Source organism: Belonocnema kinseyi, chromosome 5, assembly GCF_010883055.1.
Source record: "Belonocnema kinseyi isolate 2016_QV_RU_SX_M_011 chromosome 5, B_treatae_v1, whole genome shotgun sequence".
Classification (NCBI taxonomy): domain Eukaryota; kingdom Metazoa; phylum Arthropoda; class Insecta; order Hymenoptera; family Cynipidae; genus Belonocnema; species Belonocnema kinseyi.
Genome location: NC_046661.1, coordinates 73,177,338 through 73,205,266, shown reverse-complemented (window position 1 = coordinate 73,205,266; position 27,929 = coordinate 73,177,338). Strand labels below are relative to the sequence as shown.

General features: G+C 32.3%; 1 protein-coding gene across 1 annotated transcript in view; it reads left to right on the top strand.

The window, feature by feature from the left end:
- The window catches only part of LOC117173711 (protein turtle homolog B), a 510,915-nt gene that overhangs the window by 219,571 nt on the left and 263,415 nt on the right, over positions 1-27,929 (top strand). Inside the window, exon 3 of the mRNA XM_033362353.1 lies at positions 21,897-22,029. Coding sequence (XP_033218244.1) covers positions 21,897-22,029 — 133 coding nt within the window. The remainder of the gene's footprint in view (positions 1-21,896; positions 22,030-27,929) is intronic.

Genomic DNA, 27,929 nt, shown 5'->3' with positions numbered 1-27,929 from the left:
ACTTAGTAAATACTATACGTAAGTCACGGAATGCATTATGTACATTTTACCCCATTGAAATAAATTTTTTGTTCACTTCTCGTCATCACTCTCCAGCACTATTATATGGCTCGAACAATATCTACTTCACGCTTGTGGCTCTGCCAAGTGCCAAATGCCGTTCTGCGAATAAAAGCGTACCGTTTGGCTTTGACGATTTTACACGCTGAGTTGTGTATGTAAATCTCGGTGTTCGAGTTAAACATCTGTTGCGTTTTATATTTAATGTTTAATGCGATAAATGAAAAATTTAAGGTACCTTTGGTTTTTATTTACTCATTTATTTATTTAACCGTAAATAAGCCCAAGAGTAGGGGTGACCATAAATAGGACTACATAGTGGACATGCATCGCTCAGTAAGTAGATGATTTTTATTACCTATATGGTTACAAAATTAGCAGATTACCAAAATGAATTTGCCAAAAGACATACAATATAGATCAATTATTTTATTAGCGTCTGATGGTATATAAGGACGGATTACAAATGTAAAATCCTGGAAATCAAAATCGTGACATCGCGAAAAAGTAGAGCATTGCGATACAAATCTCGGTTAACTGCGCTCGAAACAAAATGTTTACAAAATCGCTTGTTTGCAGAGTTTTTAAATTTTCTTGAATTACAATTTTTTGCATTCCTGGAGGCCAAGAAAGTATTCTAAATTCTCTGGGGATTTCAATCGATTATTTTCTGAATGAAAATTTCCAGTTGATTCTCCACCATTAAAGAAATTCTTATCACCTAGGTGAATTGGATAACAATTTTTCAGGTACTTCAAAACACTCTAGCGACAAAAATGTACAAGGTGAAAAACCGCAAAAACCAAGGAATTGAAACTGGAAATATAGCGAAACTAACGTATAAAAGACTAATGATATCGGATTGTGCTTTGCCCAACATTTTCAGTTTGAGTTTTATTGAGATCGAGTTCGCTAAACAGCCTTTTTTGACTAACAGTTCTGGCTGCCGTGGGGTGATTTTTGTCAAGCGACTTTCATGGCTTGCTTAGGCCTTGTATCGATGCGCGCGCTCTAAGCATGTGTACGCATTTGCGCATCATTCATGTCCGTGTTTTTGAAGTGTTTTTGTGGACTTACGCCGTGTCAAATATAACATTTCCTTGAAATAGTGTAAATTTCCAATTTAAAATCAATGTAATAGAATCCAAAAACGACTTAAACATTTCGGCGAATACTACATTTTCTAGCATGACGTCACGATTATTAAAAGAAAATAATTATAACGTAAAAGTAATGTCTAAATGTCTGAATATTAATATTTTTCAAGTGTAAAATCCATTTGCGCAATTCTGTTTGATAATTTTATCGGTTGAAGACCTTTCAGTTTCACGAAATACCATAAATCATACGAAATCTATGGATATAGTAACCGATTCTGATTAAATTGATCTAATACATTAACTTTAAATGGATATATCATTTAATTTTGTGAAACTGCAAGGTCTTCAACGAACAAAAGAATCGACAATGACTGAGAAAATAATTCTACACTTGACAAATGTTACTATTCGCATGTCTATGATTTCCTTTTACGTTTCGAAGTTTTCTCCAAAAACCTGTATGAATTCCCATTACGTTATGCTAAAATATTAATTTCAAACTAACGAGGACTTACTGCGCTCTTCGAACCTGTTTTTAATTGCTCAGCCACTGACGCACGTCATATCGTACAGGAGGTTACGGAAAGGCGCAATTTGAAATGTCTTAGCATGTGGGAGTTGAAATAAGTAACCCCTAAAATAAGTTCGTCTTGCAATAAGCAAGTGTTTAATGCAATATAAATTCATTGAATTTATATAATGTTCAGGGTCGCTGCGAAAAAAGATAATACAAAATAAAAAACAAATAATGAAGTGACGATTGAAAATAAAATTTCTACTTTATTTGCAATTCTTAAGTAAACAGTCTGAGAGCGCGATACATAAATTAATATAATATAGATTTAATAGAATAAAGCTAAGAGTAATATACAAAGATTCATTTTTGCTCAGATTTAAATCCAGTGCGAAGCATGAGACATTTGATGAGAATTTGCTCGAAGGAGATTTAATAAAAGAGAATTCGCAATCATCAAATTACACTCCTCGATGATGTGCCATTTAATTTTAAAAGGTCTGTGTACAAATGTGAGGAAAGTACAAGGACTGAGTTTGTAGCACGAGGCAGATACGTTATCGGATGCGAAGACCGATATCCGATAGATGCGCTATCTAGGCGCGCTGAAACTTGCGTGGCGTGCAATGTGAATATCTTTTTTTTTTCTTATTTTCGATCCACCCTAACGTATACGAAGCTTACGCTCAAGGTTTACTTTTTTTTTTTAACTAAAAAATATAGGATTATCTTGCCTACGTAAATGCTTACGAAGTAAAAGAATGACTTCGAGAAATCAAAGAAAACATTTAAAAATCACTCTTTTTGATTTTCTGTTTTTTCCATATTCAACCCAGGTTGATTTTTAAGTGAACGAATCAACTTTTCTTTAACATTATTTTAAGGGAAATAAAAAAGAGCGAGAGAGAGAGAGAGAAATAAAAAAAAACACTTTAAAAAAAATTATTTGGTACTTTTTGGTACATGCAAGTATACCAGGGAGTTTCGATTACATTACTGATGTAATGCCTAATCTTTCAATTGGGACTAGATCGGGACTCAGTGGGATTACCACTAGCAATTTTAATATTTTTCTGAATTGAAGGATTCAAGGAATTAAGGAGAAATCAAATGTTGCAGAGGATTTCAGAGAATTAAAAACAATTCAAATCCTATTCCCCGTTTTGGACTAATGTCTACGTTTTGAGATCTTTTGAACATGAAAAACAGGTTTTCGCCATTTTTTCTGTTCGTATGTGTGTGTGTATCTGTGTGTTTTTGTAGATTTTTTGTCTGTCAGCGAGATAAATTTCAAAAGAATTGACAGATTGGATTGGTCTTTTGTATAATCTTTAAATGTCGTGAACTGAACGTCGATTTCGTTAGCCAGCCCTTTTAGGAAAAATCTAAAAAGTTAGAGCATTTTCCACATTTTTGAGACTACTTTTTTACGATTTAAAAATTCTGTGTACGGCTATTCGTAGTAAACAAAAGGATAAAAAATTTACTCCTATGAATTTTTTTGATAACAAAATCCAGCCTATGTTTTTTTTATCTCTGAAATCCTCTAGAACTATTGAATTCTCTTCAGTTCCTTTCTCACCGAATCTTGGGGAGCCGAGCCTTCAGTTTCATTTGGTTTCATGCACCGAATTTCAGTAAGCCAATATTCGATCGCGAACATGTCTAAGTAAAAAAATACATTTTTTTGCAAAAAAATTCTACAGTTGGATCAAACTCAAACCAATTCCATTTAAAACGACACATATTCTTTATCCCATTTCTTTCTGTTGAACGGTCGAAGACATGATGAATTTCCATATGAGTAATGTATGACTTTTTTCTTCAGATTTGACAATAATCATATTTAGTTTCTTGTAAAACAATTTCTGTATTAAATAATTTGCAAAATATCTTTGCTATAGAAAGACGCTGTCTTCTTACGACTCGATGAAAAAAGAGAAAGAATACCATCAACTATACAGAAATATTAGAAAAATGGTGATAGAGAAATACATTTTTTAAATTTACCTTGTGAGAGAAAAATTACGCAAAAAGCCGTTTTGAAAACTACGTCGATAATACGATTAAACTCTGAAAAAAACTGTCTAAAGCACATAAAATCATCGTATAGATCAAAGGTCTGTAAAGCAGATATTCTCATTCGGCAGATATCATCGCGCGCCGTCTAAGCCTAGCAGAATATAGATTAATGAATGTTACTCGGTCTGCCCTGATCTATCCTACGTCACCAAGAGAAAATATCAGACTTCAGAAAAGTTACCTTGCGTAAAATGTTAGCATTAATTAAGCTTCTGTATAGTGAAACCTAGATACTGTATGATGTATCCGCGTTTTTAATTAATGGCAGAATGCAGTATAAATGGTACGGACTTTCCTCTCAGAGCTAAAGAGACGAACTTTGCAGCAACAATAGTATGAGCATGCAAAAAAGACTTACTTTGTACATACTTGCTTATTTTTTAAACCTTAAGTCTAGGATAAACATTGCAGCTTGCACGTACTATGTATATAAGTCGAAATAACAAAAAATATATTACGGTTGAAAAATATCGTTAATTAGGGAATTTTTCTGCGCTCTTTACGTAAAATACTAATTTTTCAGGCACGTTAACGTTATATAATGTTGTCTGACAGAAAAAGAACACTGTATCTCTTTGGAGTGAGCATTTTGAATCAAGTTGATCTAAATTTATATGCAACTTCATATTTTATGTTGTGTTTGATACCGATCTTTATTATACGGAGATCGGTCTTCTGAGCTTTTTGATCATTTTAAACAGTCAGTCGAGCCGTCAGTCAACCTCCATAATTGTCACATTTAACTATGTACTTGCTTTGGAAATAGGCTGTACTTGTCAAAACCGAGGTAGAAATTGTGATCAGGATTTAGCAGGGCTCCTGATAGTTTCTCCTTTTTTTCTGGCTAGTAGCTGATCGTAAATAATAAACTGCAAGATACTTCAGGATATTACAATGACCTAAGAAGATTTTACTGATTTCAGTAAATTTCAAGTGTCTACAAAGGACTGTATGCAATTAAAATGACTGCAGATATTTCAGGAGATTGCAAGTGACTGCAGAAGACTTTAAGGACTTTAAATGAATTTAAATGATTTCAAGTGATTCACGTGACTTCAAGTGAATTCATGTGACTTCATCTGAATTGAAGTGACTTGAAATATTGTAGCAGACGTCATGAGAATTTAAATGACTTTAAATGAATTTAAGTCACTTCAAGTGATATCTGACTGCACGAGTTGACAAACCCTCCTGATTACATATTATAGTTAGACTAAAAAGATTTTATCCGTAAAGTATCCTAAGTCATATTCTTAACTTATAGAGTTCTGCAGCTGAAGTTTACATTTGAGAGTTTACATAAACCAGCTATACTGGAACGACTGTCATAATGCCGTCTAGCATTCTAGCTGCGGTACATCCATTGAAATCTGAAACATTGTGTGCGTTATGCAGTGTCGCAAACCAGCGCAAGGAGGTCGAATTTTTAAAACGAAATTAAAACTATGAGTTAAAGTGATTTTGCAATCGCTTTGTAGAGTTTAAAACAATAAGGAAATCATAAGAATAAATATTTATCAACAATAAAGTGTTTCAGGTGGAGTCTTAAATATTTTTATTGTAGAGCTTTTGCAATGAATAGTTTGTTCTTAAATATGTTTTCGTATCTCGCACAGTTTTTGTTGTAAGTATATTTTTACTGTTAATAACATTTCTCATAAACAAAATAAAAACTGTTTGCGTATCAACAAAAAATGGTCTTCTGCAGATTCTTAGTTTTTTTTGTGATAAATAATTATTTTTATAATTATGAAATCTCTCATGTTTAAAACAAAAGCTATTCTATATTTTATAAAACAGGTAAATACAATGTTGAAGACCACCCTGAAACCAATAATTTTGACTATTTATCTTATACAGCAATAGCTTGGGGGAACAGATGAGTTTTTTATTTTCCTATTTTCATTTTTGTTTGTTACTACAACCATAAAGGTGGGCAGTAGAAGCCTAGCTAATAAACCTGACCTATCTTTTTAGACCTCAAGAGAGAGCATAAAAGGAATTTTTTCTGACTCAGCGTCTCTCAATACATGTGTGAAATTGAAAAAAACTACATATGCCCAAATTCACATGAAACTAGTACCTTCTATCATGAATTATGAAAATCTAATAATTGTCAAAGGTTTTTTAATTTTTTAATTAGAATGAGTAATATTTTAACTGTTAAAAATATTTGTTTACTTTAAAAGAGTTGATGATGCGTCACTCTGAAAGTGCATTTACTATCAAGTCGAAAAGTGTGCATTCCCAGAAGCCGAGAAATGAGGAAAATATTTTAAGCGAATTTTCCCGTGTATAGTGCATCGATACAAATACAGTGCGAGCAATCTGGCAATGGGTCGATCTTATTGCATTTACAGTGGTAAAAAAGGTTAGGATCGGTCCATCAGTTGATTGCATGGCTTGCATTAAAGACTTGTACTTGAGATATACGTATTAGCCCTCTGGCTTAGGCGAAAATGTTAGGTCACATATTAAGGTCAAAGAAATCCTCTTAAATTTCTCTCACTGAAACCTTAAAAAACCTTCTCTAAGTTCTGAATGTCGGCCGCGAGCGTCAAGTTATGACAAACTGATAAACATACTTTTTAAAGTCCAGCAATTCTCAACCTCGGCGACATATTTCACTAAATGCGAGAACGATAATAAATTTCTTTTTGTGATTGCGCAAGGGATAGCAACTTTTCTAAGGATTCTCTGAATAATCCGGTTCTTCGTGAACCAGGACATATCCTGAAAATTATGCCCTGTCAGAATTTAAAAAACTCGTTACAGTAGTCCCCAGTGCGAAATTTGAATCATCTTAATTATTCTCATATATATATACTTCCTTATGCGATTAAAATATCGTATTTATACATATTTTCAATGACGTATAGAACGAGTCTATCAGAATATTTTGTGCATTTAATTTTTTATATTAGATTGCATTTTTAAAAAGACTCCAGCGGGCGGTCATAGATTTTAGTTGTCTGCTTATTTTCATTTCTATGTAAGTATTTGGACAAGAAAATGTTGACATCATTTCATAAGTTATATATTTCAAATCACCACTGTGTGTCAAAGTTTCAGAAATTATTTTTAGAATTTTAAGTTTATTACATAGGGTAGTGTCAACAGAAACATATTAGGCCAGTAAATCAAATTTCATATATGATTAATCATCTTACCATTGAATTTCTTTAAGCGCACTGCTGTCCCAAGTGTACCGTATCTTGTCTGAATTAAAATCTTTGTTTGAATATCAGCACAACAAAATGGAAAAATCTTTACGACCTAATCAAATAGTGGCCATAATTCTAGAATATTCTGCAAAAGAATTGACAAAATTCAATGGAATTTCAGACTAAACCAAATTTTTAAGGAAAAATTAAAAGATTCTAAAACACTGTAGAAAACCTCAGCATTTTGAGCACAATTTCATATCTTTCAAGAACCTTGATGCTGTCTAATCGAAAACCCAAATAAGTGACATTTTTTATAAAGATGAGTTTTCCATTAAAATATATTTGAAAATAGTCACAATGGGAAATACCACATATTAGGGTTTTCCGTTTGAATCTGGTGGGATTTGCATGTGTCTAGGAAGATATTTAGTAATAAATAATGTTTAATCAAATTATATACCATTATATAAAATGGTAGAGTATGACACACGATTTCAAATTTTGCGAGAACAATGTAGAATACCCTATTTGAGAAAAATCAAGAACGTTACCAGATTAACCGAGAATTTTAAAATAAGATGAATATGTAAGAAAATCCCAGAACACTGCAGCATATTTTGGAACGAAAAATCTAGAGAATACAACAACAAAAATCCGAATGTCAGATTTATTTCGAATATATAAAAATATTCAGATGAGTGAAGGCAAACTCTCTATGACATAAAAGTTTCAGAAGCATATTTTAATGATATTTAAGACACTATGACATTTTTTGCGTACACATGTACGTTAGCATTAGATAAAGCTTAAATAAAAGTACCTGCTTCAAAAGTAACGTTTTACTGAGTGCACCGTTTTGTGAGGATTACTGACCCTCGAACGAGCATTGAAATGAATTTCGAGATCAGTAAACGGATACTGCGATTGTCCAATCGATGCTCTATTCCAGCACATAACGATTCCCGATAATGATAGTCCTCTCGTGAACTGATGCCACATGGTCGACGTAAAAGCAATGGTGCCCATAATAGTAGCTAACGGTTACCATTGAGAGGGATTGAGAGGTTAGCCGATACCATTTCAATGTTCGGGACGATGAATTTAAGATAAGTTGAAAGCAAACGATTTCGCGGTAACTTTCCTCATCAGGCAATGGGAGATCACCATTTGTTCAGGGAAGAGTCACGAGTTCATTAAAGTCGTGAACATTGATTCAATTCGCCCAACCAACCGGCGCTTTCAAATAACATTCCGGTCGATGGCTATGAAGAGTTGTATATTACGTATCTATGATCAAGTTCCTCAACATTGATTTTACCAAGTTAAAAATATTTTTTCCGAATAGGCGAGTTAAAAAACAAGATTTTTCTTCGTCAATAGAAGCCTACGGTTTAACGTCAGTCCACAAGGAGAAAAAAATCTTTTATTGCTTTTTAATAAATATATAAATAAAATCGAGAAAAAATCTACTTATAACAAATGATTTGTTAAACATTTTTTTATTGTATGACGCTCATATACATTTGACTAATCTTGCTCTATTAAATATAAGGAATAATGTAACAAAAACAGAATTAACGTAAGAGGCATCAGAGAGACTGTTTTAAACCATTTATAGTTTTTTTTCTTCAATTTCCTGCGGAATATTAATAATAGGTTCAGATTGCTACTTTCTTTGGCCATTCTCCAGAATTCTTTTGTCCGTCACTCCAAGAATATCTAGGTTTAAGATAAATGTTAAAGAGTAATTCAAATTTTAATTTATTATGGTACTTTCAAAAATTATGAAGCTTGTATCTAAAAACAGGTTGAAAACATTCTAGACAACTTTAATAATTAGATTTTCATTAATTTAGCAAAATAAACACGGAAATTGATATTTTTAACATTTTACTGCGAATTGGAAATACTATTTGCTTTTATTTAACTACAAAAATACCATTCAAGTCTGCAACATCCCTCGGCTATAAAAATATTTGTGATGTTTTTCTGAATATGGGTTATGTAGACAACATTTCTACCTCTTAAAACTTGTTAACGAAATTTTGGAAACATCAACGGACCTGTAATATATTCTTCAGAAACCTGCCTTTCACTCTGAAGTCTGTTGTGTTTAAAGTGATATCGTGTTCGTTATTATTTATAAACTTCACGATAAGAAAGTAGGTGTATACAGGTGCTTTTTTTAAAATTAATATTATTTTGATAATTATACATGATCTAAATGTATTTTTTCTTATCGCGCTAATAAAAAACTGTTATAACAATTATTTACGGTAATTTATTTAGAAATAATTGAAATTTTAATATGCCCCTGAATAGAAATATGTATAACACTTGATTTTGTCTACGTAAAACCATATTTTGAAATTGTTCGCCGAAAGGTAAGCATCCCAGTAATCGTGACCATAAGATATTTCATTGATTTTAAATCTTTAGAAAATTGTTTTGTAAGGATGATTTAAAAAAATGACTGGTACTGATTGCAGCATTAAACATCCTAGAATATTATAAAATATTTTTTACATTATAATTGATATTATTTTTGATTTTTAAACAATTAAAAGTCAAATAATTGTGAGTTGTACCAATTTTCTTGAAATCAGGTTTTAGCGATTTGTAGGTTTATTTAAAGTGTATTTTTGTATTTTACCTATACTTTAATGAAATAAAAGATGTATCATTAATTTTATATTAATTAAGACCTCCGGGATAAAATACGTCAGATGGTCATTATAATAATTAATCATAATAAAAATGAATTTAAAAAAATGTTTACTTCTTATTTCAGTTGAAAATATTGTGGAATAAAATTAATATTTTATTTATAAGCAATAAGTTTTGGGTCATTGCTACCATACAAATTCGAGTAAAATTATGATAGTTAAAATGTATACTTACACTACAGTAGACTTGAATTGCCCTCTTTCTTAAAAATAAAGTTTGTAAAATAATACTGGGGTTTTTTAAAGTTATGTAAGCTAATTTTGTTCTATAAAATGGGTAATAAAGAAGGTACTTCAGGTGTCCCTCGTTGATTTGATTCTTCCTGATATATGTTGTAGTATTCGAAAAACTAAGCAGGTAGGGGTCTCAAGTTGAAAAAAAAATATTTTGCACTTGATACCAAAATAAAGTTGACGCGTTTCGAAAACAAATTTAAAAAGAAATTAATGGGGGTGGTCACCCCTAAAACTTTTTATTTTGTTTCTATGATGATACACACTTCCCGTATACGTAGACAATTAGGAAGATAGTTTTATAATGAAGGGAGTAAAATAGAGTTCATCCAATATGAATAAAAAAATTACTTGAGGGTAAAGCGAACCACCCCTATGTATTTTTAAATGTGCTGAAAATAGCTAAATTCAGAAGAGAAAAATTTAAAATTATATATTTTGCACTTAAGACAAAAATAAAGTTAGTTTGCGACTGTTATTAAATTTTTATTACAGTATTACAGTTAATTTATTTGTAACAAGATTTCATGGAGAAAACATTTTTTCCAAGGAACAGTACCACTTTTCCACGCGCTTTGTCATTTTGATTATTAAACAATAATAATTGAGAGTTTCTGAAACATGCTCTTAGAGAAATATTACTATTTATGTGTCTATCACTTGATTTACGAGGAAAATCACTTCTTTTCGTGATAAACTGTTTGCTGTTTTAATTTTCTTATCATGTATATTGGAGAAAATGAACAGCCAACTGTATGAAAAAGAATTGACTACTTGTCTTGAATTTTAAGAGGAAGAGAAAATAGGGTATAAAACCAGTACTGTTATTGTTAATATAAACTTATTTCCTGTTGAATACTAAGTTGAATCTTGAACTAAATATTTGTATTTTTAAGTATAATTCGATGAATTATGATGCTGAACGACTTTTTAAAAAATCTTTGCTTAATAAAGAGATAATAAGATATTTGTATTGAAATCAGCAAGTTTGGGATTTTATTAATTTAAATAATAAATAATAAAGCATCAAAATCAAATATGTAGCCTCAAGTGCTTTCACAGCGTATAACGTAGAATACTTCTAAAAAACAGAACCAATTTATATTAACTCTTCAAAAATCGTTTCAAATATTCAACGACACAGAAAGTTAAAAAAAAAGTAATTATTCTATAAATTGTTTAGGATTTAAAAAGATTTTGGACCTTGAATTATTGGACAAGTGCTAATTATTTTTATCGAAGGCATCCTAACGCGTTCCGTTAGCTGAATCGGTTAGGGCGTTCTGATAAATAACAAATCTAATTTTTATTCATCCATATTGGTGTGAGATTATAGAGAACCAGCTTTGATGCTACAACTTCCACAGTAGTAGTTTGAGCTTTAAAGAGGGTCTAATTTGTCTTAAATACAGACACTGTTTTGACGTTAAACGTGGAAAAACGGTGGATTTACGACACTTTTAGCGTCAAAGTAGGGTCTAAATTTCATTCAAATCGCTGTTTATGTAAAACCTACTTTACAGCTTGCAGCGCCTACTAAGGTGGGAGTTACAGCTTCAAAGCAGAGCCTAAATTTTAACTCGGGTTACCTCTTTAGTTTTCTATATGTTTTAACGTATATCACCTTCGAATGGAAACTTTCAGTGCGCTTGCGTCAATATCGAAAAATACCTAAATTAATCTATTTTTCTTGATGTACGTCATGCGGTTTCCGTGTCCGTTTTTCGACTTTTCATTACAGTAAAAAGTAAAAAAAAATGTATCGAGGGGGTCTAAAGGAAAAATGTGGGACCAATTGTCCTGCAAAGGCATAAAAATCGAGAAAGGAAAAAATGCTGCTTTGTGCAGCATTTATGATAGTGTAATTTACAATACTGCAGAATCTAGAATTCTAGATAATTTTTCAGACCTTTATGTTTATCGATTCGTGTTATATTATTTATTTTACTTTACTTTTCTCGTGAATCTCGTAGCAAATATCAGCATTTTAAAATTCTTTGAATTTGAATTCACGATAAAGCAGGTTGAGGTTATAATTAGTTTTCTGTCCTCTCTTCCGCTTGAAAAACAAACCCTTGCATAGAATTCCATTATACTGTTGGGTATTTCTTCACAGCCTAGGCATAATTATTATTTTCAAATACTATAACGCATTTTACAGAATTCTTAATAATGATTATATTTCAAAAAAGAGATAATGTACTTATCAACACTGATGACCAGGCTCGATCAACTTCCGTGGGTCGAAGCGGCCACGTATTATTATGATTATATTTAGTTCGCAGACCAATTGTACGCGCGCTGCTTGGTCAGGGGACAAGCGGGGAAAAAGGAGTTTATATTTGAAAACATTTGAAAAATTAGTGTCCAATTGCCGCATCAACTTGTAATGCCCGACAACAGTTTATTTATACTGATTTAAATGTTGTGAATTTGTACAAGTTTGTTAAATATAATATCAAGGATGTGATAGTTTACGGTGTGTCGCTTTAAAGTGAAATTGTACTGAGTTTCTTCTGACGACTTGGAAATTTTTTAAGTGCGGCAGAAATATAACCTGAAAAAGACATTTAAACTAACTTCAGCCTTCGAATTAAACTATGTCGACTGAATCTTTAATAGAAGAATTCGCGCATAGTTTATTCATGTATTTCGGTACTTATATTTTAATTTGAATTAACAAAATATAAATTATACATATATCTCAGACTTTCATTCATTGCTATACGCAATATTGACTGCAAAATTATGAAAATATGACAAGAAATTAATTTTAAACATTTTACTTTTTCGTTTTTATCACGTTCTTCAAGTTTTGCACTAAAAAAATCAATAAATTCTTTATTTTCCTGCAAATACAAATTTACACAATACATTTAGATAAGTAGCATATACATACATTTGCACTAACACACGCTCAATAGTTCACAGACCAAATGTACGCTCTGCTAGTGTTGCACATGTATGGCCACCATATTTCCATTATGTTGACCGCCCCTGACTGATGACCCTGATTTTGCAAGTTGGCCATCTTGAAAATGTATCGTATAGATAGGAGTTTTCAGCGATTTTCTACTGTTTTCGACGTACATTACGCCAAAAACGTATTATACGTAGAAAATACTCGAGTTACGCGTAGCTGGCCAACCCTGATTTTGATCCAAAAGTTAAACTGATTTGTCGTTTAGTGGCATCAAAATAAAGTGGCATTAGAATAGAGCCACCCGATACTATATTTGAAAGGCCTGTTTAAATACCAATACCTAGCCTTGAAATAATACTAATTTTTCACATGGATGGGCGCGGTTAACGCTCGGGTGGGTGACCGTTCGTTATTCTCGTTTAGTCGAGGTTTTGCTGCTTTCAACTACTGTCCAGCGGGAGGTGACGCCGACGATGAATGTTGGTGCTCGGTGCTATACTCATTTGTCAGTACCCAGCTGCGATAAAGAGTTTTCATTTTCTGCAATTTTCTATTTCTTTGACTAAATTTTCAGGCATATACGAGCGCTTCTAATAAAAATCCGGCTACAGAAGGTATGAGATGTAGGGGCTACGTAGGATCTGCCAATCTTCTGTGAAAGGAGGACTTAGGTACACTTATTAAGGTTTTATTATGTATATATGCTACCGTTTATGCCCGAAATCATTTAAAACTAGTTTTAACTGGTAAAAAAACCCTGAAAATATCAGTTAAAAATAGATTCACCCAATTTTGCTTTTGTAAGAACTAGGTTTACCTGTAGTAAATTTGCATATTAATTTTGCATGTTACAAATTTTAGCGACTGGTCACAGAATAGTGATTGGTCACTGATATTTCCAGTTAAAACACGAAATAAGATGGAATTAAAAAAATCTTCGGGTTTTTAAAAAAGACTTGAGATTTTAAGGTATAAATGGTAACATATATGTGAATATCAAAATAAAGATATCCATGTAAGTAATACATTAAAAAAATTTTCTAAATGACCAACTTTTGTTATAATTTTAAAAACCTTAAGATAGTTATAAGAGTACCGAAAAATTACCTCTTGTAATTTGTTAAAAATATTGACTAAAAAGTTAAAAATATATCCTATCTAAAGGGGAGGGGTAGGGTTGTGGAGACAAAAAAACGCATATTTTAAAGACTTTTTTGAAGATATTAATAATGCTGAGTTATTCATTTGAACTTTAAATTTTAGTACTCCATTCTAACTATTTTTAAACCAATTTAATTTTAAAATATTTAAAAACGACCACGTGATAACGAATCTCAGGAGACGCCACGAAACAAAATTGTTGCGCCGTGAACATTGTAACTCATCACTGGATCATCTGAAACAAAAAGATGACTTTTAAAGGTGATAATTTTTAATACTTACACAGAATCATCAATTCCAGGTCCGTAGAGTAAATCGCTGTCATTCCTATCATCCAAAGCCTCTTTAGGCTGGCTCCACAATGTGCCCTAAGAATTGCACGTACGTCGACTTACGTTGATATCAACGCGTACATCTGCGTTGTTCTCCATTGCTACTAACTGTCGCGTGTGTTTTATTGGTTCACATTCCAGTTTTCTATTAAACATTGAACAGCATCGAACCACCGGAATACCGGAATATAAACCAATAAAATACGCGCGACAGTTGATGGCAATGGGCAAAAAAGCACGTGTGAGCGTTGATACGAACGTACGTCGACGTACGTACAATTCTTAGGGTACATTGTGAAGTCAGCCTTACGTTCCGGTCTGTGTTGAATTCTACCCTCTTCAGCGAAATTTAAGTTTGTCACCCCCCCCCCCCCCCCCCCCCCCCCCCCCCCCCTCCCCCTTAACAAAGACCGTTTTATTACCAAAGTGCATGAAAATAGCTGCTTCACTTTTTTTTGAATTTTATAAGGTTCCAAATAATTCCTGGAATGAAAGTACTGCAAAATTCCTACTTAATGTGTTTCAAAAGTTTCACCAATTTGACTGAGGTACCAAGAATGTTTCAAATTATACCTCTTGTAGCAAGAGTTTGTTAGGATGATCCTATAAGCACTTGCAAGCATGTGAAAAACATTAATAAAATTGAAATTGTGTACAACTTTTGTCCCAGAAGAATTTTTTTAAGGCAGGCCTAGTTTAAAACTTTTTGGTGATATGAATTTGGAACTTTGCAAACTTCTTGAATAATGAACTGGAACTTTTCTAATACTTTGTATCTCAACAATGATTTTTATTAGCAGGACTTATTTTTAGTTTTTAATAATCTCGGCATTTCTTTTCATTCTTGATAAAATGCGCTAGTTGAGATTATTGACTCTGTATATCAATAAGTAGATCATAAATGTAAAAATTTTAGGAATATTATACAACTGACACATTTTACGATAGTAATTGACAATAGAGTTATGTTGTCTCTCGATACCTATTCTTGCTGCGCATTTTAAACTTATACTAATTTTTTTACTTTCGAGTTATTTTTTATTTTACAAAAAAGTTCTTTTGCAAAAATTTATTATGAATGCCGAAGCTAAGTCGCATTGCTGTAATACCCGAATTAGTTGTTTCCTAAATGGCGAAATTAAAGCACATAAAAACGAAGAAAACGTAACGAGTCTGTGCATTTTCCCTTTCCAATTGAGAAAATATAGTAAATTGCAAGGAACACTCACCCTTAGTAGATATTAGTTTCGAATTTTTATTTTTAAAAAACATATTCACGTTTAAAATGAAATGCCGCATCTTTTCATTTAAATGAAATAGTTTTAACTTTTGTAGTTTTTTAATTATTTAAAAAAAGATATTTTTCTCTGAGTAGAATATTTCTCCTTTTTCACTTTAACTCGCGTCGAAATCGGAACTTCTCGAAATTTTATTTCTGAAATTACCAAGACTATGCATCAACATTTTCTTCGAGCGATGAAGTTAGCAAAAGATCAAAATGTTTATTTTAAAAAAAGTTAGTAATTTTTCCGAGGTGCTGCATAATTCGTGTATAAAAAACTACGATATTTTGGAGAGTCAAACAAATTTCATGCAATCGAAAACCATCAGCAGGCATGTTGTTCAGGAAGGTTCAAAGAACCCGTACGCACACCCGAAAAGTTGTCGAAAATTCATACAGTGAGAAAACTTTCTCGAAACTCAGTATCCTTATATTTTCAGGATAAAAAAATTCGAATTTGGGGTAAAAAATTGTTAAAACAAAACGGCGCACTAAATTTGAAAGAACTGACGGTACCTTCGTGAAAAGTCAGGGGATGTTTGGAGTCAAGGAATTCGAACTTTACATAAAAATTATTGCCAAAATGGCGGCCAAAATATGGAAAAACTGACTACTTCACAATAAACGATTTAATGTTTTACAAGTTTGGGCTCTTACTGCGCATAATCACAATGCGCGTACACATGTCTTGTAAACGTTTCTAAAAAGAAAGTAACAGTCAGGAGCAGGGATATTTTTAATTTTTTCAGTCATCCCCTCGTTAACTTTATATTTAAATAGGAATCACAGCCAAGCAGTGTGGAGCTTTCTTTGAAATAATGTTTTTTAATAAACTTTTCATTTGCTAAAAAAGCATGTCAATAAAATCGCGTACTTATAACAAAATAAGGAGCACTTGAACCGAGCGTATAATTTCAAGTTTCGAAGCGTCTCGCGCAAGTGTGCATGGGAGCAGGCCATCTTTCGGGCCCTCTCAAAGCCTACATGCGTAAGCCAGAGCCTAATTCTTCGGAAATTGGATACCGACATTAATTGTGTATACTTTATAGGATACCGTATTTTATTCAACACAAACAAAATTGCATTCTATTTTTTATCCAGCGTTTCCTGATAAATATGATGTGTAGAAAGGATAATATTTCTACAGACAAAGCGAATTCTGAAAGATGAAAGAACTTAGAGAATCATCTGCTTCTTGAATCTCAGGGAAATGTATAACATTCCTTTGTTTGATCTTTCGGATTTGTTCAGGTAAAGATTCTGACTTAAAGTAATGCTTTTAGTTATTCCGTGCATTCCATTCAGTATCTCGAAGAATCTTTCCGTCAGAAAATTGTGTTTCTCTCTCATCATAAATTGTATTTGAATCTGCTTTATTGGTTTTTACATAGCTATTTTGCTGTTAAGTGCGTTTGAGGAATGGGATGGTACCTCTTTTCAGCCTAATTTATAGGATTAAATATGATGATAAAAGAGCTCGATTCACTTCAATATCCAATTTGATCAAATGCGAACAAGATAATAAATTCATATCAATTAACTTTAAAGTTTTATTGTATTGGTTTCTAAACCTCGTGGAAAATTGTTCAGTAATAGAGAAAAACAAATTTTTTTTATATTTTTTTATTTGCCAATTGATTACCCTAAAACTATTTTTTTATGTGCACCCATTTATCGCTGCAAAATATTAGCGCTCACTATGTCTATATTAAAGCTGCATTGGCCAAGCGGGCACTGGTTGGCTTTGCACTAAAATCTTACCAAGATCCTTCCCTCCCATTGCCGAAATAGAAATTTACGATGAGCGAAACAAGCATGCGGTCTCCTTAACCAAAGCAAAGCAATGTTTTACCCAGTTTGAAAATTATTCACTACGTTGAAAGCTTAAAACGTCTACAGAAAACGGAGGTTCTTCTTAAATTCTTCTTGTTTGCCCTCAAATAAGGAGATTGTAAGTATTCGCACCTTTAAGAATTCATTTCATTAGTGAAATATTTCAGGTCCATATATTTTTATAAATAATTTCTTGAAAAAGTATTAAATAAATTTTCGATAAGGTTTAGGATTATTTTGTTGCCAGTCTAAACTCTCCAATCTCGTATTGTGCTGGCCTGTAGCACCACTTTTTTCAGAGTTTAGAATGCTAACCCCACATTAGGGAGTAAGCATGTAGGTACTATCTTAATAAAAAATTTAACACATATAGTCTCACTCTCCTTTGCTTTTTAATTGGGTGTTAATGTAAAATCAATATATCATTCTTTTATTAGACACAATTTTATACCTTATGGTAAATTGTCATTTTATTTCTTTATTTTAAGTAATACTAAATGGTGCTTGGTAGATTGACAAGTCCTAAAATAGCAAAATCAGCTTTTTGTTTTTGCAACTATTAAATTTTGAACACCTCGAATTTGAAAAAAAAGTTCTACGCTATTAACTTAAGATACAAAATTTCGAGTGAAACGATGCTCACAAAAAATATCATTAGTAACATTTACCTCACGTCACAGGCATATTCATATGGTATATCATGGTTTCTTTGGTATATTTATTGACATAACTTTGTAAAATTTTATTCAGGGTTCATGTTTTCCTCTTTAAGGGTCTTGGATTTTGATTGCTGCGATTCAAGTGTCCCAGTTCCGAACTTTTCTTCGAAACGTGCATCAGAAGAAAAATATCTTATGCTCTTCTTTCTTTAGAAAGTTGAAACATTACATCTTTTTTGCCAAACGTATGGCATGTTTTTCCAAAATTATTCGATACGTCTAATTTCAGCCAATAGTTATGATAAAAATAGCAGACTTTAAGCTGAGCAACACAACTAAATTGTTTCAGATAGCCTGAAATTGACTTTTCATGTTATAAAGATATCCAGACACTAACCAAGACGTTATAATCACGTATTTCTACAACCAATGTGGGAAAAATTCGTGACAGTCTTGAATCATGTAAAATCCAGTACAGTTTTCATCACGACAGTCTATTCACGCAATACTAGCTTGACGCAATCTTAGCGCTGTAAACTTTTGTTACGTATTTGAATTGATTCAGAGAATAATAATTTTAACTTAAAATATTCGAGTAATTAAAAAACATAATTAAATAAATGCGAAAATAATCATTGAATGCATGGTATAAATTGTTTAAGATAATAAACAATAACTATCGAATGAAATTGAAATATTAAAATACAAACTATATTCTTAGTAGGATTTCTATTTCACATATTTTATAAAAAAGTTTTGCTTTTAATTAATATACACAGTAAAATTATAATAAATTGATATTGGTTATAGATGTGTAACCTATATAATTAGGGATAAGCGTGACTCACTCGGATCTTGCTTCATTATACTGTCGGGGATCAAGTGGTTCACAAGAGAGGACTGAAGAAGGGAAGGGCACGCGGCGTTATAAGGGGGGAAGTGGGGAAGTAATTGCATTTTAGCACAATCTCTAATTTCTATTTGTTTATTTAAATAGCGAGTCTGTTTTGCAACACAATAGCTGATTAATCTCTCTAGTATGCATCCCAGACTAAGAGTTTCACAAAGTCATAATGAAAAGCTCTCCATGTGGGCCAATTAGTATCCAAGGTCTTTGTTTCAGTCGTCTTTCACTCTACTGACACTCTCCATCATGTGTTTCTTATAAACTATTTGTCGCCACACTTTCCTGTCCTGTCATATCTCTTCAGCTTCCTTTACGTCCATAAATTTCCTTATACAAGCTCTTTTGCTTCGATGGCTTTTTATATCTTTTTGTTCAGGGCCTTACTCACACATTCCGACTATTATTTGCTCGGTTTGCCTCTGGGAACACTAAAATTTACTTGATTACAATACACTTGTTTCGTCAGTCGTTCTTCTTACATTCTCTCACCATGCCAAAATCACATTAAAAAATTTCTTTCTTCCTTTATTTATTCTCTTAACATGTAACCTTTTTATTAATTCTCTCAACATGTAGCTTATTGTATACTCACCCTTTCCTCCAAATACTATAACCACAGGTAGAATTAAGGCGTGCAAGGAAAGAGTCGAAAAACTTTATGAAAGTTAAGTTGAGATAATGCGTGTGATACGTTAAAGATAGGCTTAGGGGGATGTATTATGATAATATACAGGAGATAAGTGCGTAGGAAATATAATTTAAATGATGATATGAATAAAAGTTTGTGAAAAGTACAATTACATGTAACCGCGATACATCAGACTTTCTTACGTGCTCTTAGAGCCTAACGGCTATAATAAGACATGCTCATTCATTAAAAATTAAATTCTTACTGCTACAGAAATTCAAATATGCACCTGTACCTAAATCTAACAAATTATTAGGGATTCCTAAACATTAACCTAACGTACACAACAAGAAGTAAGTGAAAGCGTGACAGGATGTAACATATACAAAAAATTCCCTCCGATGCATATGAAAATATCTCATACGATAGGTTTGGTCCTCCGAACTGTCAACGAGGAGCAAAGTATTTGCAATGAATATGCTTGCTGTTCCGGTAGTCCTCTATTTATCTAGTGCGGTTCCATTAACGAAGGACGGGCTCAAATCACTCGACATCGCGTGACTCCGTCAAAGTGGTCGCGGAATTTTGAATATAGAAGGTCTTTACAATAGGCTCATTGTAGGTACAGCACATTCATTATTACACATAGACGATAATAACTTCTGAGTCGGGTGCGACTTCGAACTTCAGCTATCACAGGGGTCTTCAACGAGGGGAAATTTGGTCCCAAATACTCATTTGCAAGGTGTTTCGTTTTCACTACTATGCCGCCTCACTCAGAACGGAAAAATCTCGTCTCACTCTTACAGCTAAGTAGAGAATGGTGGTGGTGAAAACGAGGCATGTGTAAATGAGTATTTGCGGCTGAATTTTCCCTCGTTGAAGAGGGAATTTATACTGTATAACAATACAGAATTGCAATTTTATGAGGTACAGGCTTCACGGACAGTTCCCCGAAACCCCAATCTTTCCCTTATATTTAGTTCACAAAAAAAGGTAAAAGCCGTTTCAGTTAAAAGTGTTAAAGTAATATTCGTACGCAAAAAATGGAATATCGGTAAAGGTAAAAGAAAAGCTCACTACATTTTCGTTTTATCATTACCAATCTTCATTCTAAGTGGAAATGTCGGTAGTGTGCAGGAGTTCACCACCGGCTCAGTATGGGCCCAGTACTGCCCACCAGTACAGACAGCCGATGTTTCGCCCAGTACTGGCAGAACGTTGGCTGAACGACCGGGGCAGAATAGTCTAAAACACCTAAAAAGCAAAAAGTTACACAAGGTTTAAAGAAAATTGTTATTACAAAAATTTTTGCGCAACGTGGTAAAATTTTTAAGTTCCATCTATAAAAATTTTAAATGCTCATTAAATGTTATTATCGTACCTTTAAAATTGTTTAAAACGCGAAAAAATAAAATATTACACGAAAAAAAATTGTAGTCGATTTAAATTATTAATTTAATAATTATTTGATTGATATTCCTGTTATAAGTCTGTGTATTTTACATTTACATAACGTCGTATAATAATAAATAATTAGAAAAAGAGAGCTCAAAATTTGGTACTTTAACTCTTCTGAACTGTAGCTTATGAGGATGGCTTTTTCACCAAGTTTTAACTTGTCGGTTTAGCACAGTGGTTAGCACTTTCGACTGCGAGGCGATAGATTTAGGTATAGATATGTAGGTTCGGTCCCCCTTGGCGTTATAAATTTCATTTGTAATATAATGTTCAAAAATGTAATATATGTATTCATTCTAAGCAGTGCCATTAATATGTATTGACAAAATACTCGCAGTCAATTATTTATTATTTTTTAAATACTTTTTTTGTTATACCTTTAGATTATAGAAATAGTGGGTGTTAAAATTAAACAAATAGTTTGAAAATCATATTTTTGTAATTAAAGCATTCGAAGCCAGTACTGGGCCGGTGGTGTATTTCTACCTGGAATTTTTTGTTTGTGTTTGAGATTACTCCCAGACTTTTACCCGCAACGATTTCTTTCTTTTTTTTTTCTCTTTGTTAAAATTCCTAAATTATCCTTATTTCAAGATTTGGTCTCTACGGTACATTGAACCACTAAGGAAGTTAAATGATGAGGTTTAATCATAGCTTCTGCTTTCGTCTCTGGTTAAATAAAAAATCCTACCAATTTAAAATAAAACTTTGTTTCTGTAATGGCTATTTATCGCATGAATCAGAGGTTAGCACACAAATGGAGCAAAATTCGAAACTTTGAGACGTTCAGAAACTTTTGGTTAATTAACTTTTTATTATTGTTGCAGTGCCGATGCGATTGGTGTGGGCAGCAGAAGGGGATGAGATAGAACTTCCTTGTGATATTACACCTCCAATGCCAGGAGACAGCGTCAGCATGATATTATGGTTTAAAGATAGCGACGGAATACCCCTTTACAGGTATTAGTTTTTCTATTTCTTTTCTCTGTATTTCTTGGCGTTCGTTTTTGAGTCTCTTTTTCAGTGAAGAAATATTTTTTCATATAGTTTAAAACTTTTTTATTAAAGAAAGAATATGCAGACAGATGTAAATTCAAATTTAATTTCCTACATACTTTGATTAGGAACAAAGTTTGTTACAAAAATTATATAATTATGTCTAGTCCGAGTCACATTCGATGAGAATTTACAGACTAAATTCTGAATCACCAGTATAAGTAGGATAAATACTAAATATTTAGCTAAATTTACAGAAGTTAAAAGGCAATGAAAAACTTAATATTCGTAAGAAAAGTTTAAAGAGCTGAATTTTCTCAGTTTCCTTCAAATCAATTTTGGTAGAAGAGAAATGTTTATCAACATAAAGATGATACTTTGGTTAAGAGATTTTTTTGTGTAAGATTAATATTTTTGGAATTGCATGAAAATTTAATTTTGAAATAAAAATCTATTAGCTTTCTAGAAGAGGCAACTTTCAAAAGGAAAGCTTTGTATTTTATTATTGCCAGTCCAAATCAGATTACATATACGTATAGTCTTATTCAGATTTAGTTCTAAGGAGAACGCAAACCTCGGAACTCGGATTTGTTCACGGAAATCCGGTACAGCATAAGTCCACCTAGCTTCCTTAACCAAGAGCGTTGTCGTTGTTTCAAACTTGATTCTCAGAATTCCTCGGGGCTCGAGAATATGGACGCTTGTTAGTAGGATAATATTGCTAATTCACAATTAAATGTTTAAAGAATCATATGCTTGTCTAAGGCAATTTAATTAAAGTCCAAATATAAATTCAGCTCTCCACTTTTAATAAACACCGATAAGTGGAAACGTACAGAATCTACTTATTAAAAAGGAACTATTAATGAATAAAATTGGAAATAGAAAACCTAAAAAGAATAACTATTATTATTGTTATTATTATTGTCATTATTATTTTCTTGTTAGGCTAGTTCCTTAAAGTCTCGTAGCACTGCGATGTAACTTAGTGTACACTTATTTATTTAGAAACCTATGTAAAATTCATCTCTCTACGAATGCTCCTTCTAAAGTATCATTGCAATCCTTTAGCATAAGTATTTATACCGCCAGACGACTCCACTTCACTGGGTTTGGGCAATGGACATTTTTCTTCAATAATGTGGGCAATACAATCACTGTATGAATTTAATCACAACCATTGGTAACCTATGTCGACATCCGACTTTTATTAGAAGCACTCGAATTTGCATGAACGTTGGGCCAAGGGAGAGGAAAACTACAGAAAAACTTTTCACAGTTAAGCTGGTTTTTCAAAAGTCCAGTCTAAAGGTGGATATTTGATCTAGGCCATCGAATGAACACAATAACCCGAGCCGTTTAACTATCCGCTCGAGGTTCGTTAAAAAACGACAAATTATTAGAATTTAAACTACGTTTGTCTAAGAAATGAATTGCTGCCTACTCGAGAATTCATTAATACTATTTACGGTACTATTTTGTATGCCTTTCTAAATCTTTTTTACATTAAAGTGATGTGGATAGGACCATTAATCCTTACTTGATAACCAGTTTTTTAATATATTTCGAAATATGTCAGTACTTTGAAATAACTGAAGTTGATATAAAATATGACTTATTGAAGTTGAATAAGGGAAGGAATGAGTATCACCTTTATAGTGTCAGAAAAAGACACTTTACTACGAAAGCCACGAATATGGTCGAAGGATAAAACCTTATTTTCTTTAGCTCGAGGCTTTGTTTTCAGTTCGGGGAGAAGATGGTTTTCACAGGTGAATGCCCCGGCCAAGGAATAACGTTCCTCATACTACACTCTTTACATACAAACCTTTCGGAATTCCTTGAGCCTTTTACAATATCCTGAAAGTCTTGTTTGTACCATGAACAATATTTGTAGTTTACGACAGAATTGTATAAATGTATGCATAAGATCTAGTAATTGATTAAACGAATTTGTGAAATGTAGTTTACTTGCTTATACACCCAATCATTTAGAATTTTTAGTATAAGCGATAGTGAATTGTTCAACACGCCCTAGTAAAAATACTTTGACTTCATTTTGACTTTATTTTGTCTTATTTTCGACTTCAATACGACGATGGCTGGTTGTATCTCAAAAAGTAGATAATATTTCACTTTTATTTTAGACTGAAGCAGTATAAAAATATACAAAGTTGTTTAACCATAAAAAAATATTTTTGTACCGTACATTTTCGATTCATAAAAAAATGTCAACATTTTTCTATTTATTATTTATTTATATTTATATTGCCTTTTTATTTCTTTGTATTTTCAAATGCCGTTACAGATTATTTAAAATGTAAGCAATAGTTTGTTAGTAGTGTCTTATTTATTTATTGCTTAGTAAAATTCGAAACAGATATTCTGTCGAATATATTAAAAGATAACAAATGTTGAAATGAGGAGTGATACACCTTCAATGAAACTTCCTTAAATAGAAATTAAAATTAATATAAGAACAAGTAAAAGTAGTGAATACGATAAAGACTTCATTGATATCTTAATTTCCCGCTGCTGGAGAAAGAAGAAAATCTTCTTCTTTAAAGTTGCTTAAATTGAAATTTTGCTCATATAATTTGTTCATAATAATTATAGTTTTCGTTTAATAATATAATATCAATTGAAAAACGAATGGTAAATAAAGCACAATTCAAAAAAATTTAATCAAATTTAAAAAAAGTTCAAACTGAAGATTTTACTTTTCTTATGCAACTTGTTTATCATAGTGAGAAGAAAATTGGGTAGGTTAAAATTTACTTAAATCTAAATACCTTACGCGTCATGTCACGCTCTGGCAAGAAATTTGCGTAATTCAAGGAATTCATGGATTTCAAAGAATGTATAGAATTCAAGGTATTCGTGAAATTCACGAAATCCATGGGATTCATGGAATTAAGGAATTCATGGAATGGAAGGAAGTCATGGAATTGAAACTGTTTAAAGGATTCAAGGAAATCACGGAATTCACGAAATTCAAGGAATTAATGGAATTGAGGAATTCAACGCATTTAAGGAATTCAAATAATTCTTGTAATTCATAGAATTCGTGAGACTCATGGAATTTATTGAATTCGTGAAACTCATGAAATTCATGAAATTCATTGAATTCATGAAATATATGGAATTTATGAAATTCAATAAATGCACGGAATTCAAGAAACTTAAGAAATTAATGGAATTCATGGAATTTTATTGAATTCAAGGAAACCGTGGAATTTTAGAAATATACAGAATTTATTAATTCTGCGGAATTAATAAAATTCAAGGAATCCACTGAGTTACAGGAATCATAGAGTTCCAGGAATTCATAGAATTCAATGCAATAATGAAATGCAGGGAATTTATGAAATTCATGGAGTGCAAGGAATTCGAGAAATTAATTAAATTCACGGAATTCACGCAATTCGTGAAATTTACGGAATTAATGGAATACAGGGAATTCTTGGAATCCACGGTGCTCATGGTATTCACGCAACTCACGAGATTCATGGCATTAACAATATTCATGGAATTCGTGGAATTCATGCAATTCAAGGAATTGACGGAATTCATGGATTTCATCAAATTCATGGAATTGGCGAAATTCAAGAAAATAAGGGAATTTATTTAATTTATTTAATTAATTTAAGGGAATTAATTTAATTTAATTGTTTACCAAAAATTTAGTTTCTTCACAAAGTATAAATTATTATTCTGCGATTAGTTATTTATCTTTTACAAGATGACATAACTTTAAACAGCACAATTTATATATTGTTAACGCATCCACATTTAGAATCATTTGGACTATTTCTTTACTATGAATATTCACCGAAAGCAGGGCCATCCTCGTTAGCCTTCGAGTGTGTCGCAGTCGCAGTGCCAAAGTTGGCTGGTTATCTCTACATGGTCCGCGCCTTAGACTTGCCTCATCGGAAATTGCACTCTTCATCTTTAAGGGCTCCTCAAGTTCGGACAGTCAACATGGAAGTACTTTGAAATTGTACAAGCGTTACTGAAGTAGACATTTCAATGTAGGGTAGAAATTTTTGCACCATCTCATATCTCAGGTGTCAAGCAACAGTAAACTGCTCCATATGCACGAAAATTACAGAAATATATCCTTTTATTTTGTTCTGTTACGGTTTTAATGTGAATATAAAGAACTTTCAAACACTTTCCTCAATTTATTTGATAAATTCTTATTTTAATGATTTAATTTAATTTTATTTATGGTTTGATAAATAAGAAAATATTTTGTTAGTAGTGCGGGTTCTCTGAATTGACATTTCAATTTTATGGAGCTAATAAGGTTCAATCTTAACTCATTGCCATTACTTCTTTTAAAAAAATTCCGGCTTATTGCGATAGAGGCCAATCATATTTTAATTTTTGGTTTCATTAATGTCAGAATACAGAAAATGTTCACTGCACTGTGCGGATTCCCTTGGGATTCTATTCATTGCTTTTTTAAAAGCCGCGTTGGCAGTCGCCCTGATTACGTCAGCTTTAATCTCGGCCACTGCACGAAATACTGCAGGCCTCTTCTCGTTTTTCTTTCTGACTTTTTAACGCACGAATCTCTCAGTACAGTGTCAGAAGAGCAGAGTGCAAGATAGCAGAAATGTGAAAGACAAAATATGGTGATTTTTTAAATATTTATGACACCGTGGTCATTTATACAGAATTTCCAAAGATTATATGGAGGATAGTTCGAAAATTCCAGAAGTCAAAAACTAGGACTCTGACGTCGCCAATACCCGGTAACCTGATTACTCCGGCGAGTACCCGATGGCAAGAGTCTTACTTGGGTGCCCGGGTAATAAACTCAATATCGGGTACCCGCGTAAGTTTCGGTTATCAATAAAACAGTAACACGAAAGGTAACTATGGGATTACTATTATTAACATTATGGGATTATTATATCATAAACTGTCATTTCAGGCAAAATATTTTTATACCAAAATTCAATAACGTTGATGAAACTATTTCGCGTTTATTTTTTGTTTTCTTTGCGTTTAAAACTTGATTTCGAATGAGCAATATTCAAAATCCAGAGAAATCCGTCGAGTAACCGGATATCTGGGTATTACCTGATTTTCCGGGTACCCGAGTAATGCCCGAGTGAATATACAAATACCTTACAGGAATTTCTAGCGCTACTCAGTACAAATAGAGAGAGAAAAGGAACCCAAGATACAAAGTTTTATTGGATAAAACACAGCGAGATTTTTCATAACAGGTGTTGATCACTGCGCTACTTGTAAACAATGTAAGTGGTGAATTCTTCCCGAAAGTAATACAAAAATATTAACAAATATAAATCCTAATTGATTTGGTTATTTACTAATTCACCAAATATTTCTGAAATAATATACATAGGAATTTAAAACCCCTGACCTTCAATTCGTGGAGCATACGAAGAAAGATGGGATAAGTTAAAGAGATATGGGAATCAGAATAAAGTTCAAGAGCATAAAACGAGAAGTAAAATGAAGTTCAGTACGGGTGATCGAAGAGCAGCATAAGTTTAGATAATAATCTGAAAGTAAGCGAGAGGGTGGAAACTTTTCTCAAACCATGTTGATGGCTTAATATAGAAAAGTAGTATATTGTAAAATTTGAAAGGGAAAGAAGAAAACAAAACGTGAAAAATTTGAGGTTAAAACTAAATTATGTTTAAAATAACAAACAGAGAAATTCGTAAATAAATTAAAAATGCTAAATATAAAATAATATTTTACACATTAGGAATGCATATTTTTATTACTGCTCCCTTGTGATTGCATAAATCTCAATCGCTCCAATATCTGAAGTCTGTTACGTCATATCAGTCGCTACTGTTTGATTTCTTTATACTTAT